Raw genomic sequence first — 21667 nt, 5'->3', positions numbered from 1 at the left:
AGCAGGTCAGCTGCAGCAGCCATGGCTGCTGATCTGCAGACATTTGGTGCGTTGCTGGTGAGTTTTACTGAGCTCACACACATGGACGCAGGCCGAATTGGCACCACACGCACGTACGGTTGGCCCTGTGAAGTGGGCAGCGCGTGTGTTGCGCAGCGGAGTTCACCACCGCCCGAGTTAAAAACCTCTCCCGAAGCGGTAAAAACCTGGGGAACTCACGCTCCCACAGTGGCGCTCCCTGTTCATGGACCTAACCCCGGTGGCACCAGCCGGCCGCCGACCCGTCCAACCATCAACAGTGTAGACGAATAGTCACGGCCTGATGGTACCATGCCTGATTTATGCATTCACCAACAGTGTGATTGTGCAGTGTTCCTGGCCCTTTTTTTTCTCTCTCTCTGGATCGAGAGGTCGTCCAGACACAGTGACACAGTGTGTCATGTGGCTGTGTGTGACTGCTAAATGGGCCTAAACACGGAGACGTGGAGTTGGGCCTTGAAGAACAAGGCCTCTCTATGTGGGCCTATTCGATTGGATTGTTAGATGGGCCTAGTGGAGCCCATCGGCATCCCATCCCACACATGATGTGGCGAGATGCAGAAATACCCAAAAGTGGAGGGGCCAATCCGGAAAAACGCCTCTGCCCCTGCCTCTGCCTGTTCGTCCCCACATCGCCGCGGCGACCCGCTCGACGCCGACGAGCGGCGACTGGCACGAGGAGGGAGCCGATCAGCCGAATTTGGAGCAGAAGCCCTCATCCTCGCCGAGGGCGAGCAGGCCAGCCGCCGTGTAATGCAGGGTGAGAAGAGGGCATATCCTCCCCGACCGTGATGCAGAGAATCATCGCCCTCCGCTTGCCGCGCGGCCGGATCGAGTCGAATGGAGTCCGGTGCTCGGAGCCTCGGATCTGCCTCGATCAGCAGCTGAGTCGGTGAGTCTAATTCGATTGTGATCTGTCATGCTAGTCTCCGTTGAGGGATCTGTTGTTGGATTGTTGCCGGCTTCACTCGATTTGATTCGAGTTCTTGTTGATTGGGAACTTCTCTTTAGTTTTTCTGTTGCGAGATTAACGGTTTTTCTCCTTGGGTTGTGTCCCATAAAATCTCACGGCCAAAGTGCCACCAGAACAGAAAACAAACTCAAAGGAAGGTATACTCAATATGAAAAAAAAAATGATGCATAAGCATTAAATTTCATGCCGTATGTGTCGACAAAAGAACAGTTTATTTCAGTGTTTCTATCGAGCATTGCTTTTCGCTGCTACTTGGAAGGAGCCAAAAAACAATATATGCATCCCGATGCGATTCAATTGCTCGCATCAAATATTTGGACATCCATTTTTGTCACAAACACAGATATATTCTCTTCAGTTCTTTTTTCCGTCCTATGTCAGAGGAGTTTCTAGCCATCATAGATTGCAGTTGTAGCTGTCTCGTTCGGTGAAGCTTCAGTTCTGATATTTGATCGCAGCTACACCCCATGTACTGAATCTATGGGAAACCTCTTCCCTTCCTATTGTATCGTTAGTGATTTTAAATCAAATGTATTGCATTTTTCCGCGGATGCGAGAAAATTGGATTCTTCTGGAATTAGATGCCATCGATCCACAATTGTAACGTCTAAAAAAATGTCTTCTTGATGTTCCCAGTTCGTATAATACCTGTGATGCAGCCATTTGCGTTATAGATGTTGGACTAATCTTCCATTCTTGGCCTGTTCATTTTGCAGGTAGCATCTTGGTGAAGACTGAAAGTGATTCACCTGGAAATGCAGAGATATGTGCCAGTCAGTAACACTCTATAGATAGTAGACCCATTTTTAATTTCAGCGCGGTGCTGATATAATGGAAGAGAGGAGTGTGTTGATGGAACGGTATGTAATTGGGAGACAATTGGGGCAAGGAACCTTTGGAAAGGTTTATTATGCTCGTAATCTTAGTTCTGGTCAGTCTGTTGCGATAAAGATGATTGATAAGGAGAAGATCTTGAAGGTTGGCCTCATGGAGCAGATAAAGAGGGAGATCTCGATAATGAGATTGGTGAGGCATCCAAATGTTCTCCAGCTCTTCGAGGTAATGGCTACCAAGAGCAATATTTACTTTGCTTTAGAGTATGCTAAGGGTGGCGAGCTTTTCCACAAAATGGCCAGAGCAAAGCTCAATGAGGAGTCTGCGAGAAATTATTTTCAACAGTTGATCTCTGCAATGGACTATTGCCATAGCCGAGGTGTTTATCATCGTGACTTGAAGCCGGAAAACTTACTACTGGATGAGAATGAAACCCTTAAAGTCTCTGACTTTGGATTAAGTGCGTTAGCTGAATCAAGGAGACAAGATGGTCTTCTCCACACCGCATGTGGAACTCCAGCTTATGTTGCTCCAGAAGTGCTTAGTAGGAAAGGCTATAGTGGCTCAAAGGCGGATGTGTGGTCTTGTGGAGTGATTCTGTTTGTGCTTGTGGCCAATTATCTTCCTTTCCATGATAGAAATATCATACAAATGTATAGGAAGATCGCAAAGGCTGAGTATAGATGCCCTCGTCATTTTTCAGCTGAGCTAAAGGAGCTCCTTTATGGAATCCTTGATCCTGATCCTAGTACTAGGATGTCTATCTCAAGGATAAAGAGAAGTGCTTGGTACAGGAAACCCATCGCCATATCTGCATTGAACAACGAAACAGGAAAGAAGAGTTGTACAAGTGAGGCTCCTTTCTCTGGCCCAACAATCTGCATCAGTTCTGAGAGAAATCAAGAGCCACCAAACCTACACAACTTGAATGCATTTGACATCATTTCTCTCTCTACTGGATTCGATCTATCAGGTTTATTTGGTGAAAGATATGGCCGAAGAGAGTCACTGTTTACATCCAGAAAGCCAGCTGCAGCTGTACTTGTGAAGCTGAAGGAACTGGCCAAAGCCTTGAATCTCAAAGTTACAAAAACTGACAATGGAGTGCTTAAATTGGCTACGACGAAGGAAGGAAGGAAGGGCAGACTTGAGCTTGATGCAGAGGTTTCTGAGGTTGCTCCTTTTCTCTTAGTTGAGTTGAAGAAAACTAATGGTGACACATTGGAGTATCAAAGGATGATGAAAGAGGACATTAGGCCATCACTCAAGGATATTATTTGGACATGGCAAGGTGATCAACAGTAGTCACAGCATGCTGCATCATGCACCTCTATCACCAACTTACCATCTCCACAAAGAAAAAATAGGACTAATTGTGAATGTTTTGTTTTATTCCCCTCAATGTCCATCACAAACCAAGCTAGAATCATGGAATGTCAATAAAATCGAAGGCACGTTTTGTCCTATTGACATTGGCCATAGATTAAATAATTTATCTGTAGTTCTTACATAAATGAGTAACATTGCAGCTTCATCTTTCTTATCCATCCCCCCCCCCCTAAGGGAAGGGGGGAGGCATGTACAGAAGGTGTTGTATATTTTGTGCAGTTTTGAGCACTACAAAATGTGTCGGCTGGTCTGTTATGTCAGGAAACTCTATCGAGCTGCCAAATGATGAATTGACGGTCCAATGTAGTGAAGGTGAAGTACAGAAGCAATCAAGGCTACCAAGCATCAAGGTTAGGTGTTCTATTGTGCATTTAATCTCCCCACTTGTGTTAATCAAGTGTGGTCAAGATGGCCAACTACTAGTAGAAAATTGTATTGAAAATTGCGGCTATCTCAACGGAAGCAGCAAATCTGACCGATGTCAAGTTTGATAATGGCATGTTGGCCTTTTCTCAGCATAGTGGTTGGTAACACAATAACACTCTTCTTATTCCACTAGTAGAATTTTCTGGACAGGGTCACGGTTACTTATTCCACTAGTAGAACTTCCTGGTCATGGACTCATGGTCACGGAAACTGCAGTAAGAATGCAAGCAAAAATGGAATCAAAGGCGAGGCTTACAATGCAGATTGTGTCTCCAGGAGGTCTATTGGTAAGTCCACACACTCTACAGCTACTAACTAGACACCTCTCACTTTTTCTGTTGTGATGATAGTAGAGGCCTTCACTTCAGCTCACCTGATTTAAAAGGAATCCAGATTTACGCATTGCGTGCAGAAGGAATGAAATAATTTATAAGCTAACTTAATTAGTACTGTATTTATTTCTCAATGCAAAACTGAGAATCCTTCCGTGTAGAGTGTCAAATTGGGTGTAAAAGAACTATAGCACCAGTGCACATACGCCCAGTATATTACGAAGGGCAGCCTTCTAGACGGAGAACTGTCATTTCGTTCAGCCATCCCGTTTCTTTGAAATTTCAATAACTCTGCGGAGATCTGTACATGGTTTGCATTAGGAAGGTTGTTTTCATAGAAATTTCCTTGCACAACATTGCTAGAACCAGATTTTTTTTTCTTGAACTAGAGCCTGAGGTTCCCCATTTCTTTTACTATAAATGATCACATCATTACAGAGGTCTGTGCCAAATTGCTAGAGCCAGATGATCAGATGACTAAACTAATTGATAGGCTGGACCGCCGGAGATGTAAACTAATTGATAGGTTCCGTCCTAAAGAAAGGTTGGAAATGACTGACTAACCGCAAGCAAAACGAGAAATGGGATTAGTATACGATTAATCAAGTATTAATTATTAAAAATATTTAAAAGTAAATTTATTTGATTTTTTTTAAAATAAATTTATTTGATTTTTTAAAAGCAATTTCTACATAAAAGTTTTCACACGAAAATACATTGTTTAGCAACTTAAAAGGTGTACTAACGGAAATCGAGAAAGTAGTTAAGCCGATCCTCACTTTAAAACAGGCCGTTACACAACATTGTTTTCAACTTTTCTGCCTTCTCTTAGAAAGTTATGTACAAGGTACTATCTATTTTGTTCAGTTCTGATAAATGAAAAATGTGTTCAGCACTGAATGGCTGAATGCAGCTATGTTGATAAACTACAGAGTTGTTACAATGATGACTGGCATTTCTTGTGGGCTGGGGCTGCATGGTTGTTTTGTAAAATTATCTCTTAGTGTCTAAAGATTAACGTGCCGAGCTTTTGTGTGTTTTGAGAGGAAAGACATGACTTGGCAATCCCAAGGGATTATAAAGGGCACCTTGACTTAAGCTGAACTGTATTAAAAATTAGAGAACGTTGAAAAGGATCATACCATATAGGGCCTGGTATAGGGTCTTGTTTAGTTCCTAAATTTTTTTTCCTAAAAACATCACATCGAATCTTTGAACACATGCATAGAGTATTAAATATAGATAAAATGAAAAACTAATTACACAGTTTATATGGAAATCGCGAGACGAATCTTTTGAGCCTAATTAGTCCATGATTCACATGTGCTGATGACGGATTAATTAGGCTTAATAAATTTGTTTCGTGGTTTCCAGACGAGTTATGAAATTAGTTTTTAAGTTCGTGTCCGAAAACCTTTTCTAACATCCGGTCAAACGTCCGATGTGACACCTAAAAAAAATTTTTTCGTGAACTAAACAAGGGCAGTATATCAAAGTAAAAGATCCACTCTCTCCGTTCTCAAATATAACTATTTTTGGCTATACACATACACATAGATAAGTATCAACATAACCAAATAATAACAGAGATGGATTTTTTTTTTCTCTAGGGGACGTGCATCTGTTTTACACATGTCGTCTAAACTCTAAAAGTCATAAAGATAGATAACTATGATATGCTACTCCACAAGCACGTAAATTCAAATTCAGTCTATACAATTAGAAACAAAAATAAAAAAATGGTTGTAAAATTACGTGTTTTATTTGGAGTTAAATTTTTATTTTTCTTAGAGTTATATATCACATACTGAAAATTATTTATGACTTATTTTTTAGCGAGGGGCGTTCCCTCTAGGGATGAATAAACTTCTCCAATAACAATATATAGTGTGCCTTCTTTTTCTTCTAAAGCAAGGGGAAATTACTGTCAGGCAGGCATAATGGTCTGAACAGCAACCGCTGCAAAAACGCTATGGCAGCAGAATCCTCCATTTTTCTACTTTTCTTTCGTTTTTCCCTGCTATTTCTCTGAACCTTCTCGCGACGCGATGATCACCGTTTAGTTTGGCTATGTTTGCTATATAACCAAAGTTACAAACCAAACGGTGTCTTCACGAATACGGCAACGATCGAGAGCATCCATGGAAAACCAGCCACATGCACACCTCCTCCCGCAACGCAACGACACGCAGGTCGAGCGAGCCACCGCCTTCGGCAAGGAGGCCATCGGGATCACCGGCTCCGCCATCGTCGCCGGCGTCTCCGGCTACAAGGACATCGGCAAGGGCGCCGCTACCACCCTCCTGTTCAAGGCCGGCGGGTTCTCGCTGCTCGTCACGTTCGTCTCCGCCGTCGTGCTGATGCACTTCCAGATGCACCAGCCGCCCGCCGCCCCGCGCAGCCGCTGCGCCGACCTCTCGTCGGCGGTGCTCGTCTCGCTCACCGGCGTCCTCCTCGTCGCGACCAACGGGATGTTCGTCGCGCTCATGGACAGGGACAACGACACCATGCTCGTGATCCTTGTCCTCCCCGTCGTGCTCGTGCTCGGCATGCTCGCCGGCGCCGACCTGCCGCCGACGGAGGGGGCGGTCACGGCGGCCGCGGTGGCGCAGGACGAGGCCTACGAGGAGGCGATGAAGAGCAGCGCCGAGCTCGCGACGTTCGGCGCCACGGCGGCGTTCGCCATCGAAGGGGCTCTCATCCTGGGCTACCTCAAGTACCCCTCGTCGCTCGATGGCTGCGGCCGCTCGCCGCCGGCGCAGGTGGACCTCGCCGTGGCGTCCTTCGCCTCGACGGTGTCCGTGCTCGCCATGGCGGCCACCGCGCTGCCCGTGCGCACCCTGTTCCCGTCAGCCAGGGCGCGCGCCGTCGCGGTCGCCGGCCACCTCAACCGCGCGATGCTCGCCGCGCTCGTCTCGATGGCCACGATCCTCGCCGTCGAGTTCTTGCAGTGGTGGTTCATGCTCTCCCTCCTCCCGGAGGCCATCGCCGTCGCGCTCAACGTCGCCATCATGGCGTGGACGACCGAAGGCGGCGCAAACGTCGTCGACGGCAGCGTTGAGGCGGCGGCGGCAGCGGCATCGGCGGGGGCGAGAGAGAGGAGGGCGAAGGGGTTCAGGGCCGTGGCGACCACGAGCTTCACGCTCATGGCGGGCACGTACGCGGTGTACCTAGGGCAGAAGAAGTACGACGTGTACCTGAGGGCGGCCATGCTGGTGATGCTGACCGCCGTGGTGTCGAGCCTGAGGCAGATGCTGCGGCCGTTCGGGCGGTCGAGGGCGAGGGGTTGGTGGGCGGTGGCCGCCGGCGCGGTGTCGCTCGTCTTCCCCGGCCTCGCGTTGGTGATCGCCATCCCTTTGTTTGTCAAAATCTTTGTACATTTCTACTTCGGGCACGTTAATTAAGTAACGCTACTTGTAGAGTATACTAGTTATAGCGATCTCCATTTTTGCGTGGGATTTTGCTATTTTCTTTACCAGTCATTTTTGTCATCGATTCCAATACACGCATGATGAGACTCAAAATGGACCGGGTTTCAAGTAGGGTTTCAGAATGCGATCCGTTGGAAGTTGGAACAAAATCCAACAGAGACATGGTTTAGTTTTCAACTTTTTCTTCAAACTTCCTACTTTTCTATCACATCAAAACTTTCCTACACACATAAACTTCTAACTTTTCCGTCACATCATTCCAATTTCAACCAAACATCCAATTTTGACGTAAACTAAATACACCCAGAGATTGATGAGAGTCTAGAGTGAAAACGAGATTGCTCTATTTCTGTTTCTTCTGCCTCCTTCGGGAAGCGGAATACACTTATATAGCCCCATGAATCGTATGGAATGTTACAAGGGCACCCCAACTGGCAGGTGGCCCTAGCCCTTGGGGCAGAATGGTAAAAACCTAGGAGATCAAGCCCAATTAATTCAGGCATTCGGAAACCCGTGGATCTTGTGTGTGACCAGTCAGGCTAATGCATGCCCCTAAAGTTGCCTCATCATCCGCCCCACCTGCGCCCTGTGGCGGAGTGTGTCAGCTGGTTGGTGAGGTATTGAATGCGTTGTGGTAGGTCGGGTCTTCTCACATTAATTCTCTTCAGAGGTTGTCTCCGGCCTTTTCTTCTCAGCTCTTCGCCTGCCCTCTAGAATCCGTTGGCCACGATCTTGTCCGGCCTCCGAAGGTCCAGTTAGTCCACGCTTCAGACATCTTCGGAGCCCCCTCAAAAGGGCCGCGCTCCTCCCCGTCGGTCCTCCGAGAGACCCTGTGGAGCCACCTCCCGAGTTTTGTACGGAGGGGGCTTCTCTTTTCTTCTAAGCGTCTATGTAAAATTTGATGATTTGACAATTTATTTGTTACCATTTTCATTGTATTGGCACTCGACGATATGTGGAGCCATATGAGCCAATAACAATGGACCAGGATGCCAAATAATCGAAACCTATTTTGTGCAGCGTCAAAATGATGACCCACGTATCATTGTCGCAAGTGCCATTACAATAAATAAAAAAAGAATAGTTTAAAATCATCAAATTTTACCTGTGATAACCGAGAGTTTATGGCTGCATTTTGGAACCCTGACTTGAACCAGAACCAGAAGGCACGTTAAAATTCGTAGCAGTACAATTCATACGGGACGGGCAGTAGCATGTATAGATCCGAAGACGTACAGAGCCCGATCGAGAGCGGCGAGCGAACTAACCGACCGACGGCCGTGCGTATGATCGGCCGGCGAGCGGCGAGGCCACTAGCACGACGACTGCGAGCCTGAACTCTAGCTAGCAAGCAAAAAAAAAGGGAGTAGGTGATAATGCTAGAGAAGGCGGAGTTGGGCGTACACGGACTCACCCGGGAAGCTGCAGAGACCGCGGATTTGCCGGGAGATTCCTCATCAGATGCCAGCGGCAGCGGCTCGATCCCTGGCCATCGCCAAGACGCCAACTAGTAGTAGTACTTCTTCACCTTTGCAAGTCCACGGAGCAAGTCGTCTCCCAAATTCCCAATCGAACAAGCCAAGCTATATAAATATGAACTCGTTGTATGAAGTTGATGTGAAACTGTGCAAATGTCTGCTTGCACCTCGGTCCACACGGTAACACGGATACTTTACACTGAAGCTGATTGATCGGTACCGTACTAAGTACATACTATCATTAAATCGGTATAGCCTAGAACTTGCCTTGGTGTTTCTCAGAGAAACCATCGTCTGGCTGCAGTCTGGCAAATGTGAAAAAAGAGCATTTTTTTCATCAAAAGAGAAAAAGAAAGAAAGGCGAAAACGAGCTTTATAACCGTTAAGGAAATAAAGCTGATTGTAGTATATGCAATTTTACGACCGGTGCTTTCTTCTGAAACGAGTTTATAGTTTGTAACCTCAGGTGGTCTGAAGAAACAGTTGCATCTAATTGGAAGCCATTCCAAGACAGTAACCAGACTATCTATCAGCACACAATGGTGACCATATAAAATCAGGGACTACATATCACTAGATCAGGAGAATTGTTACGTTACGGTACATGAATTTAAAGTACAAAGACACAGATGATCATCATAAATCTCGCTGTTAAAAATTAAGATACACGGGTACATCAACCTCCGGTGCAGATGCAGACATTCTGCAATGCCAAACTGGCTAAGTATCAGATGAAAAAGACAAGGATGATGCACAGTAATCAGCTTGTCCACAATGCAAGACATGATTTTTGAAGTTAGATTATCCGAACGATGCCATCTCGTATCATTATCCTGTTTGCATCTTGCATCCTCTGAAAAAACAAGGAAATGAAACTAAATACAACTGAACCAAAAATAAGTGGCATCTCATAGTTAATTTTGGGACAATACTGAAAGCATAGCCGGTTCTTGTTTGTACCTCCAAAATGAATTCTACTTGACGTCTATTGTAAGGTGCAGCTGCCTCTCTATTAACAGTTTGCTCAATTTCGTCAATTGATATTTGATCGAGATGATTTGCCAACACATGCTGACCAAGAATCGCCTCAAATGCTTCAATTCTGCAGAAATATGACATAACAGGAAGAATACAATTAGCTGAGAAAAAGAAACCTAAGCTAAAGATTCAGATTTTGCAATTTGAGGTCATGTCATGTAGTAACCTCTCCGCAGGAACATCCTGATCATTCGATGCATTTCCTACATCCACATCCATTGGGTCGTTTCCAGAACTGGCAGGAGTTGAAAGGGGATAAAAACATGTGAGACTATTGAAAGCAACTAGCTAAACACGATGTATTGTAATCTGGAGAATAAAACTGCATTCATTTTAATTTGCAGAAAATAAGCTTATTGCAGTTAAGAAAATACTGCAGTTTTGAGTGTTGAGTTGTTATTCTATGTTTTTACATGTTTGCATGGTGACAAACAATTTTCCATAGCACGCCATTCATTTCTAAAAGAAATTGACCTTTCATTTTCATGCTACAAACAGTTCTTTTATGTCAATGGAGAAGGATGCATTTTAGTGCAAAATAAACATTATGTCAGTTAAATGTGGCTCTTTTTTTTTTTTGCAAAGTCAAAGCGAGCAAGATTTATTGAGGAAAAAAAGGAACGAGAATGCATTATGAGAACATTGCTTTACATTAAAAATAGGACTGCAGAAATCAGTGTCAAATGCTTTTCCATTTTAAAGGACCATTTTTAAGAAGACAGGCACTATGCTCACCTTCTATGCTCATCTGCATTACCACCACTTGCACCTGCATCATGATCAGCTTGTTGTTTCATTTCCATCTCTCTCTGTTCACGCTCTTCCATCTCAGTTAACTCTTTGTGGTATATTGCAAAATTCAGAACTTGCAGTGCAGCTTCAACGTCAGTTTTTAGAACCTGCAATGCAAGATAAATGCAACTTCATTAGATTGCCCTGCATTTTCTATCCTTCAAAACAATGAGATAAAACTGTTCCCAGAATTATAATACTACAGTAGAAAGGACAAGTTTCTGTCATGTTTCAGGGAACTATATGTCAGTTCATCTAGATAATTCTTACAGGTTACTTGATTAAACAAGCCCATGGTGTATGTAGCAAATTACCTCATGTCTCAATTTCATCTTGGCATGAGCAGTAGATAGACGAATTATGGTTTCCAGTGTCCTCGCTGTGATCGGAAGTGTACCTCCACCAGACTATAGAACAAATGGAAAAGAAAACAATTACAAACATATAACATCATTACATCAAAAAAAAACAAGGAGCCATGCTTAGAGCAAACCTTTGCATTTGCACCACCATCCCTGAGCTCAGCATATGAAGTTGCAATATGATCAGATGCCTGTAGGAGCACAAAAGCTTAAATGATATATCTGAAGAAGCTATCAACAGAAATTTTCTTTTACTATGAAGAAAGTTATCAACATAACACTTCATACATAGCGATGATAAACAAGAATAATATCTCATTTAAGAAAATCACCTCATCAGTTAGTCTTGGCTGAATAAGGTTCTTTGCATAATGAATATATTTCTTCAGGAATTTGACAGTCAGTCTGTCCTGTTTGGATTTCTTGCCTCTCCTTCTGTCCTGCCCATGGAGCATTCTATCATATTTAACAAATATGGCTGCATTAACATCACCATCATCTTCTTCAGCATATCCTGTTTTATCAAGAGATCTTGCTCCTGCAGTTTACATGTTTGTTTTCAGTTAAGCAAATAGAATAACTGAAAAGGCTGAAATATCTCACTTTGTTGTAATAAAACACAAAAATACCTCCATCATCAGTGCAATATCTATGCATCCGTGCAACATGTTCAGAAATTTGACGATCAATCTCAGGATCCATTTGATCAAGAACAATAAAAAGCAAATCAAAACGTGAGAGTAATGAATCTGGAAGCCCAATGTTCTTGGTTGGTGTCAATGAACGGTCATACTGTAACACAGCCAAAAATTATTATCAGAAAATGCAAGAACATTATCACGCCATAAAAGCAGCGGACGAGAAATAATAAGAACTTACAGTTCCATATATTGGATTTGCTGCAGCAATCACACTACATCTCGCATTTAGTGACGCATGAATTCCTGCCTTTGCAATCGTCACAGTTTGCTGTTCCATAACTTCATGAATAGCCACTCGGTCCTGATCATTCATCTTATCAAACTCATCAATGCAGACAACACCACGATCAGCAAGAACCATGGCACCAGCCTCCAGCCTTCTCTCACCTAACCACAAGAAATCGCTCAGACCTATAAGAATCAAACAAATATGTATGAAACAAGTTTCAATAATTACCAGTCTCTTGATCAGAAGTGACAGCAGCGGTCAAACCAACACCAGATGAACCCCTTCCAGTAGTTGAAATAGCCAAAGGGGCAATGTTCATAACCGCTCTTAGGAGCTGGGACTTGGCAACTGAAGGATCTCCTACCATCATCATGTTTATATCTCTGCATACCACATAAGTAAGATATATTTACACTACAATCATTGAAAGCAAGTTACAACAGAAGCAATGATACGAAGAAACAGCACTGACCCTCTCAAGTGAGTTCCATTCTTCAGATTCTTCTCTACACCACCAAGCATTAATAGAACTACTGCTTTCTTTATCCACAGATGGCCATATATAGATGGAGCAAGTGAATTTCCTAGTAAGTCAAATGTGTCATTTCTCCTTGATATTTCTTTCATCCTCTTCAAATCCTCCCGAGTATAGACAGGTGCATTTGCTTCTTTGTTCATAAGTGAAACATTGTTTGCAATAAGGACAGTCCTATAGGCATTGTATAATATAAAGGATTTCAGAAAACAATAAAGTTTAGTTCAGGAAAGTTTAAGGTCATAGAACTCACCTGAACACACCACTAACACTGCCCTTGCTTTTCCCTGGAAGAGCCTTGTAAACACCAACAATTGATACTCGGTCACCTGGCTTGCAAGAATCTACTAGGTCATCTTCTACAATAATGTCCACTGTTCTTGGGAGCTGTCCAGGGGCAGAATTTTCAGGCACTTCTTGCATGGAGAGTGTTTGGTGATCCTTGTATTCACACATCCCGTACTCAGTGACCAACAAGTTACCATTTTCATCCTAAGTATTCCAAATTAGCAGCATTACAAACAAAACAACAAATAGGTTTCATTGAATAGAGTAGCAAAAGGATGATCAAAAGAATGTACCCTTGTTGGATAAACCGAACCAGTAGGTAGGCCTACGAAAGATGTGATGTCCCTGTATTCACGTGAGAGAGTACCTCCAGTAGCAGGGCAATAGTGAACACTCTTAACAACTTTCGGCCTTACTAGTGAACCTGAATTTTTTAAGTAAAATAGCATTAGCAATATATCTTTAAATGATTCTGAACTGTGAAGTAGCAGGCAGCCAGGCACAGAGTAATGATGTGATAGGCCTAATGAGCTATCAACTTAATATATGGAATATGCACAACTAAATTGAATGATCAGTTGAACACTAAACTAAACATAGATACACATAGTATTACTTAATCAAGCATAAGCAACAGGTGAACATTCTTATCCCTAAATTTTTCGCTGCCTCAGCCAGAGCTAATATTCGCAATTTCTAGTCACATTCTTAGCTATGCTTTACCATCACTACTAACCGACTGGACTGTGATATATACTTTTTCCACCAGCAGGATCAACTGTAGAACATTATAACTTAACTTGAACTTCTTAAATCATAAAGACCACAAGTTAAACCCAGATCAGCCAACTGCAACCGGAAAATCTATGAACAAACTAGATTATGTCCAAAATTAGGGAGATTCAATTACATTTCGTGACGATGCCCTCGACGCAGACCATAGTCCCGATGAAGGACGACATGAGGTCCCTGGGCGTGACCCTGTGGAAGCCGAAGGGCCCCGAGAATCCCACCAGCACGCGCTGCCCTTCCTTCAAGAACTTGGGGTCCAGGTTCCTCGCCACCTCCGTCACCGCGTCCGACGCCGGCTGCATGTACTCCGCGGGGCTCCGTATCACCCTACAAACGCAAGAACAGATCCAATCACAGACCAATCGACCAGGCAAGAACGGGCAGCACACAGGCGGGGGAGAAGACCCACCTGCGGGCGAGATCGAGGCTGTGGTTCCGGAGGTCGTCCATGCCGATGATGAGCCGGTGGCGCTTGTTCTGCACCATGTCGCGCACGGCCTGCATGTACACCCCCTTCCCGACCTGCAGATGCAACGGGCGTCAGCCACGGATCCGGAGAACACGGCGGCGGCGGCGGCGGGAGGCAAAGCGACGGCGAGAGGGACTCACATCCTGGTCGAGGAAGTCGAGGAACGCGCGCTTGTGCGCCGCCATTGCCTCCTCGTTGACGTCCATGGCTGCTGCTCCGGAGACGGGACGCGCGACCGGAGGGGAGGGAGAGAGAGAGGAGCGGGAAGCCGGGAATGGGCGGGGGATTGTGGCGGCGGGTTCGGATTTGGGGGTAGAATTTGGGGAGGAACAGGGCACGTCTTGGCGGGAAGAGGCGCGCGGTGTGGCGGGAAGAGGTGCCCTTTCCCGCGCTCGGGACTCTGGACTATGGACCACGTGACGTGACCGCGATCCGTGTAGTAAAGGAGTATTGAATTGTACTGGGCCTCCAATTGAATTCCTAATTTAAGGCCCAATTCAGGAATTCAAACAGGGCCTAAAAGGACTCCACATTTTCATGCATGGGCTTTCTGGGTCTCACGGCCCACATTAAAGCTACGGCCCAAATCCAGTAAATTTAACAGAGCATTCATCGCCGCGGTTGAAATTTCTCTCGAAACCGCAAGAACAGTAGATGTTTGTACATACTTACAACCTGGAGTAGCTGCTGAATTTCAACTTTGTGCATAGAACTAACTAATTACACATGCTGATTATTCATAAGTCTGTACTATTACACTGCATAGCTACTACTCATTGATCCAGAAGAAAAAAAAATGTTGCTAATTAATACACAGCCTTGGTGCTGAAGCTGCCATGGGTGCAAGAGGAGGAGTCGGCGGCGGCGGCGGCGGCGGGCTGCCTCTTCTTCCTGTGCCTGTGCTTGGCGAGGAGCAGCGCGTACACGACGAACCCCAGCTTCCTCCTCCTGGGGTGGAACTGCCTGCGCGACGCGCCGCCGTGATCGATCCTCAGCGGCGACAGGGCGTCGTACTTCTGGCTCAGGATCTGCCCCAGCGACACCTTCTTCTTGGCGCCGCCGCCCTTGCCGGCGACCTCGAGCTCCCGGTGGTCCAGCTTCATGCTCAGGATCTGCCCGATGGACATCGCCTTCGTGCTCTTGGGCGTCGCCGTCACCAGGCTCAGCCCGTTCACGTCGTAGATCCCGGAGCCGGCTCTCCGGTGAGCCACCACCGCCGCCGTCGTCGCTGCTGAGGTCTTGAATTTGACGGAGCTGTTGCCGGTGGGCCGCCAATTCTGGATGATTTGCTCGGACCTCAGCTTTCTGAGTGATTCTTCGGCTACGAGCTTCGCTTTGTTCGTGGATTCCTCCCTCTTTAGGGCTTCCTCCAAAGCCTTCCTGCTGGTCTCAACTGCAGCCATTGCCTCCTCTACTCTTTCCAAGAGTTCCAGTTTGCCCCGGTTTGCTTGATCCAGCTCTTGCATTGCCGCGTCGATTTTCTTCCTACACGCGGCATCTGCTTCTTCTGCTTTTTGCACCAGCACTGAGTGTTCTTCGACAGAAAGTGTGACATCGGATGCGGTACTGGCCTCGTGCTCCCCATTGCTCAGGTTCTTTCTCTCTGCAAGAGCAAGAGCTTCTCCGCGCCTTGAGGCTTCCTTCAATTTTTCAGCCATGACAATCCTGAATTGTAGGGTCTTCGTCCTGGACTTTGTGTGCTCAATCGTGGCGGTTAATTCGCCAATCTCATTCTTCGAGTCATCAGCAATCTTCCTGTGTTTCTCTTTCTCTGAATTTAACTGTTTCATCTGCAACCAGATATCAGAAGGTTCAAGAGTAGGTTTGGGGCCTCTTGCTGCTTGTAACTGTGAAACAATTTTGTTTAAGTCTGCTTCAAGTGATGAAGCCTTCGCTCTGTTCAACTGTAACCTCTCACGAGTTTTTTCAAGTGATCCTTTCTCCTCCTCTATCTGCCTCTTAATCGTCATGACAGTATCCATGTTTAGGAATGCCTTTGCCTGATTCAGCTTGATCAATGTGGTTAGCGCGGACTGATTTCCTTTTGCGCTCTCGACCGGCTGCCCAGTATGGTAACTGCATTTCCGTTCGGTGTCAGGGAGTGGATACACCTTCCCTGCATCACTGTGACCTCTTGCAGAAGCTGCACTCTCAGATGCCGCCTTCTCTAACTGTAACTTCAAGTTGTCAGCAACCTGCTTTGTTGCCTGTAATTCTTTCAAAACCTTAAACGTTTCTTTTTCCTTGACAAAAAGCTCCATCTCTAACTTCACAGTTTGTTCCTCAACTTTCATAAGTTCTACCTCCTGAAAAAGGGCATCCCAGATTGCACAATGAATGTCTATATTCAGGCAATGTGAACCGAGAAACCGAGATATTTCGTAGACAGTAACAAATGTATAGGAGAAGAGCAACAATTTCATAGGCCAAACATGTTAAAAGAAGCTTGCTAGCAATGAGAATCATGGCGGTGCCACTAACAACCAACAATGCCACTACAAACATAAAATTCAGAAACTAATTTGCTCCCACTATGCAGAGATTTTTGTTCTGTAATGTCGAACTGATACCCATAATTCGATCTGGAAATGCAATGCAATGCCAGGGGCCTGTTTCACCTACTGGCAGTAATTAAACCGTCAACATCAAGATCCAGTCGCTGTGGCCCTTTATGCCCTCGCAATGTCGGGCCGAGCAGGTCGTGTGTATCTACCGATACTAAATGTGATGATGTATCCGGCTACTTTCCGCTCGGAATCGATCGACAATGCCCCTCATAGTGTGATGTCACAGCCGCCCACAACAACCAGTGCTCGAACCACTCCACCGAAAAGGAAGCATTTTTAGCGCTGCAAACAACCAATCCTCCTCACCCCCAAATTTAATGCGAACCTGACAGTCGCTGAAGCTTTGAACAACGTGGGAAAGTGCAAACATGGTGGGATTACAGAACCACCCGTACTACCACGATCAATTCGTTTGTACTAAGATTTCTCGGAGCAGATGGGTCAAGAAATGGAGCGATTTGGGAACGGAGTGGAGATAAAAGGCGAAGGTGGCGAGCGTCGCGGCGTGAGCAGAAGCAAAAGCAGTCAGTTGGATGGGCTAGGCGAGATGCCGACAGGGTAGAGTAGCTGCGAGGGATGGACATGGACTGACCTCCGGGCGGAGTTGCAGGGGTGGGGGCGGCGGAGGCGGAGGCGGGTGGTGGTGGCGCCAGGGGGAGAGGGCGCCGCCGCCGAACAGGTCGACGGCCTGGCGCACGGACTCGAACGGGGACGACGTGTCCACCTCGCCGCGGCCCGGCATTGCGCGCGCGGCGACGGCGTGGCCGTGCTGCGTCGCCGCTACTTCCGCCATGGCACACGGCGGGCGGCGCGAGGGCGAGGAGGCGCCGTGATGGGGGTGGGAGAGGGTGCAGTGGGGGCGGCGGCCCGTGAACCCCCTGCGGTTTTCGGCTCCCGTTGTCGTGTCCGTAGCGTGCGGGGGAGAGCGCTTTAAAGCTTTGAGAAAGAAAGCGCGGCCTGTGGGATGTGGGTGTGTGGGCTGTGGTTAGGCGGCTGCCTGGGGAGCCGTAAAATAGTCGCGTGGTGCGGCGAGCCATTGCGGTGGTGATCCGGAGGTGAAAAGGTGGTCGGGCGGGCCGCGGCTGGACGCGCGCAGCGGAGCGGAGAGGTAAAACCGTAACTCCAGCCTCCAGGACATTTTGGCCGTTGCAGGCTTGCAGCTGCACCCGGTAATTGGCGTGATCGATCAAGGGGTGAAAGTGGTGGCGCGGCGGCGGTGTATATGGGTTTTGGTCTCGCTCTCGCCGGCTCGGTACACATGCCATAATACCGTGTACTTCCTCTGTCACAAAATATTTTCCAGTATATACAGTACGTCTAAGTTCTTACTCTCTCCGTCACATAAATCTGGATATACAGTACGTCTAAGTTCTTACTCCCTCCGTCACATAATATAATATAAGAGATTTTGAGTTTTTACTTGCACTGTTTGACCACTCATCTTATTCAAAAAATTTTAAAATTATTTTTTTTGACTTACTTTATTATCAAAAGTACTTTAAGCATAAATTTTCGTTTTTTATATTTACACAATTTTTCTTAATAAGACGAGTGGTAAAACGGTGCAAGAAAAACTCAAAATCCATTATATTATGGAACGGAGGGAGTATATTTTAGACATGTCTCGTCCAATTCTAGATTTTTATATTTTGGGACGAATGGAGTAGCAGTGACAAACTAGTCAAACATATGTTAGTGAGTGGGTTGGGGTGATCAAATCCAATATTTGAAGGGATTTTACCGGTAACCATCCAAATACTTCTAAATCAAAATTGAATTTACATCTTATTTTATATCCATATCCCATGATAACCATTCTCAGCTACGTAAAATGCTACATGTTGAGCTTGAGTTTTTGGGTAGACATTCCAACTTTTAATCGTGTTATCCAGATGAAGTATAATTTTCTTAGAAGTCTATCGCGTGTTTCTCATGTGTTGCTGGTGAATGGTAATTTTTATATTATTTTCTACATACGTATATTTTATACCGTAGTAGAGAGGGGAAACTCCTTATGAGCTCTTAACTTTTCCCGTGCATCCTATACATGTAGCTCCAATTAGTTGGCATATCCTTGGCGCCCCCTTATCGTTCAACTCACCATCGTGACACCGCCATCATAGAATTCTACGTGGAGCAGTGCTTCCAATTTTTGACATTTGTGTCCTTATATAAAACTTATTTCATAAATAATCCCTAAAAAACTAATTACAATAATGGACACTCGGCTCAGCATCGATCATCCCCAGAGGTGCTACGTTATAACGCCTTAATGCCTTCAACACTGGCTCTAAGATCTTGCGTAAGGTGGCATAAATTTATGATGTCACTCTCTTAATCTTCTAGTAGCCTTGTACTTTATAGGTACTCTTACAATCTTTTATTTAAGATCACTTATATTCTAAATTCTAAATTATATTCAGAGATAATTTTTAAAACATACTCCCTCCGTCCCATAATATAAGGGATTTTGAGTTTTTGCTTGCAACGTTTGACCACTCATCTTATTCAAAAAATTTTGAAATTATTATTTATTTTATTTGTGACTTACTTTATTATCTATAGTACTTTAAGCATAACTTTTCGTTTTTTATATTTGCAAAAAAAAATTGAATAAGACGAGTGGTCAAACGTTGCAAGAAAAACTCAAAATACCTTATATCGTGGGACGGAGGGAGTATATATTGTTCTAAGAAAGAGAAGATTAGAAGAGTAATTCTCAAGTGAAACTTATTTTTAAAAAAGAAAAGCATGGACGGGGTTTAAACATTGGTCCCTTGGACGAGAGTCAAAAGACCTAGGAGTACTAAGTACTATCTACTCCTTGCTAGCTAGGGGGTGTTTAGATGGGGCTAAATTTTTAGTCCATGTCACATCGGATGTTTGGACGCTAATTTGGAGTATTATACATAGACTAATAAAAAAACTAATTTCATAAATGAGAGCTAATCTGCGAGACGAATTTTTTAAGCCTAATTAATCCATAATTATGAAAAGTTTATTGTAGCATCACATTGTCAAATCATGGCGTAATTAGACTCAAAAGTCTCGTGAATTAGTCCAAGGTTATGGAATGAGTTTTGTAATTAGTGTATGTTTAATATTTCAAATTAGTATCCAAACATCTGATGTGACAAGAACTTGGAATAAGTCCCTCCTTCCCAAACAGACCCCGCCCGTACACATTTTCAACTACTCGTACAATAGAGTACTATTGTGACAACGAAAATTCATGTCATCTCAGACAATACCTCAACTTTCTTCGAGGATGGTCTATTTATGTGTTAATTTTTTTTTGCAAGGGTTTATGTTTCAAAACAAGTTTTATATGAGGACTAAAATGTTAATAATTTGGTATTTCTCTCGTTCACAATTAAGTTGGCACTGCTGAAATGCCAATCTTAAATCGAGCACTCCAAATATTGTGTGATTATCATACCGAGACACGTTACGCAACATGAAATGTCGGCGAGATAAAAACGAAATCGGAAACAGTGCAGGGTACTCCATAAATAGTACTCCACATTAATACTACGAAGTACAGCACGTACTGCTGTCAAAATTGCATTATAAAGTCTCCATCGTCGGTTACCTATGGCAGATTATAAATCATGCGATTTATTAATAATAAAAAATAATATATGCATAAAACTTTTACATACGTGTTTTTAGCAATTTAAAAGTCAATATTAAAAAGAACTACGTTAATGTCAAAATCTATTATATTATTAAAGGAATAGAAAAAGGAGCCTCCATGTTCGCTTTCATGGCCTAGAAATTCTCACATCAATCGGAGAAAAAGAAAAAGCAGAGTCCATATAGAAATACAATTTAGAAATAGCTGAAATTCGGAATTAAAAAATAAGTAATACTAGAAGAGGAGACTAGAGTCCATATAGAAATCCAGTTTAGAAATAGTTAAAATTCAGAATTAAAAAAATAAGAAATATTAGAAGAGGAGACTAGAGTCCATATAGAAATACAATTAGGAAATAATTGAAATTCGGAATTAAAAATAAGGAATATTAGAAGTGGAGTATAGAGTCCATATAGAAATACAATTAGGAAATAACTGAAATTCGGAATCAAAAATAAAGAATACTAGAAGTAGGGTATAGAGTCTATATAGAAATACAATTAGGAAATAACTGAAATTCAGAATTAAAAATAAGAAATATTAGAAGTAGAATATAGAGTCCATATAGAAATACAATTAGGAAATAATAGAGTATAGAGTTCATATAGAAATACAATTAAGAAAAAAAAATAGAAATTCGGAATTAAAAAATAAGGAATATTAGAAGTAGAGTATAGAGTCCATATAGGAATTTAAAACTAACTAAAATTTAATAAAATTAAAAGTAGAGTTTAGAGTCCGTATAAAAATACAATTTACAAAAAAACTAAAATTCGAAATTAAGAAAAACATAGGAAGAAGAGTTTAAGGTCAATAAAGGAATACATCTATAGGAATACAATTTAGAAGTAACATAAATTCGAAATTAAAAATTTAAAAATATTGAAAGTTAAGTTTAGAGTCCACATAGAAATACAATTAGAAATAATAAAAATTCAGAAATAAAAATAAATAATATTGGAAGAAGAACATATAGTCTATATAGAAATACAATTTACAGAAAATTCAGAATTTTAAAAAAGAAATATTAAAAGATGACTCTAGAGTCCATATAGGAATATATATATATAATTTACAAATAACTAAAATTTGATATTAAAAATAATTAATAACTAACACATATATAAAATATAATATGAATATTACACATTAGTAGTTTTGTAAAGTTATTGCAGAATTTAAAATTATATTGTCATTTTAATATATTTGAATAATATAATGAGAAAACATATATGCTATTATATGAGAGAAAATATAATGATACTATATGCTATTATATGAGAGAAAATATAATGATACTAGCCACGTAATCTGCTCGGGCCACTATGCTTGTTAATTTTAAAATTAAGCTTTTA

At 43.4% G+C, this 21667-nt stretch overlaps 3 protein-coding genes and 1 long non-coding RNA gene across 4 annotated transcripts; 1 reads left to right on the top strand and 3 right to left on the bottom strand.

The window, feature by feature from the left end:
• Positions 1 to 785: 785 nt before the first annotated feature.
• Positions 786 to 3500, top strand: LOC107277347 (CBL-interacting protein kinase 28). Its single transcript, XM_015781843.3, has 2 exons — positions 786 to 931; positions 1729 to 3500. The coding sequence occupies exon 2, from the start codon at positions 1844 to 1846 to the stop codon at positions 3149 to 3151; it is 1308 nt and encodes a 435-aa protein (XP_015637329.1). The 5' UTR covers positions 786 to 931; positions 1729 to 1843; the 3' UTR covers positions 3152 to 3500.
• A 5045-nt stretch (positions 3501 to 8545) lies between these two features.
• LOC136356535 (uncharacterized) lies at positions 8546 to 8983 on the bottom strand. The gene is made up of 2 exons (XR_010741391.1): positions 8839 to 8983; positions 8546 to 8768 (listed from the first exon to the last, which is right to left on the bottom strand). It is a non-coding gene; the product is annotated as an uncharacterized lncRNA (long non-coding RNA).
• Positions 8984 to 9445: 462 nt separating this feature from the next.
• LOC4339099 (DNA replication licensing factor MCM3-like) lies at positions 9446 to 14416 on the bottom strand. Its single transcript, NM_001420542.1, has 16 exons — positions 14249 to 14416; positions 14049 to 14161; positions 13758 to 13966; positions 13141 to 13271; positions 12813 to 13051; positions 12497 to 12733; positions 12253 to 12407; positions 11974 to 12182; positions 11724 to 11886; positions 11427 to 11632; positions 11226 to 11285; positions 11047 to 11139; positions 10676 to 10839; positions 10107 to 10175; positions 9863 to 10004; positions 9446 to 9755 (listed from the first exon to the last, which is right to left on the bottom strand). Exons 1-16 carry the CDS (start codon positions 14312 to 14314, stop codon positions 9699 to 9701), a joined length of 2313 nt encoding a protein of 770 aa, NP_001407471.1. The 5' UTR covers positions 14315 to 14416; the 3' UTR covers positions 9446 to 9698.
• Positions 14417 to 14702: 286 nt separating this feature from the next.
• LOC4339098 (WEB family protein At2g38370) lies at positions 14703 to 17579 on the bottom strand. The gene is made up of 2 exons (NM_001420541.1): positions 17268 to 17579; positions 14703 to 16414 (listed from the first exon to the last, which is right to left on the bottom strand). Exons 1-2 carry the CDS (start codon positions 17466 to 17468, stop codon positions 14915 to 14917), a joined length of 1701 nt encoding a protein of 566 aa, NP_001407470.1. The 5' UTR covers positions 17469 to 17579; the 3' UTR covers positions 14703 to 14914.
• Between the last annotated feature and the right edge of the window lie 4088 nt (positions 17580 to 21667).

The sequence above is a fragment of the Oryza sativa genome, chromosome 5, assembly GCF_034140825.1.
Source record: "Oryza sativa Japonica Group chromosome 5, ASM3414082v1".
Lineage (NCBI taxonomy): Eukaryota > Viridiplantae > Streptophyta > Magnoliopsida > Poales > Poaceae > Oryza > Oryza sativa.
This window is presented reverse-complemented; position numbering and strand designations above follow the sequence as displayed.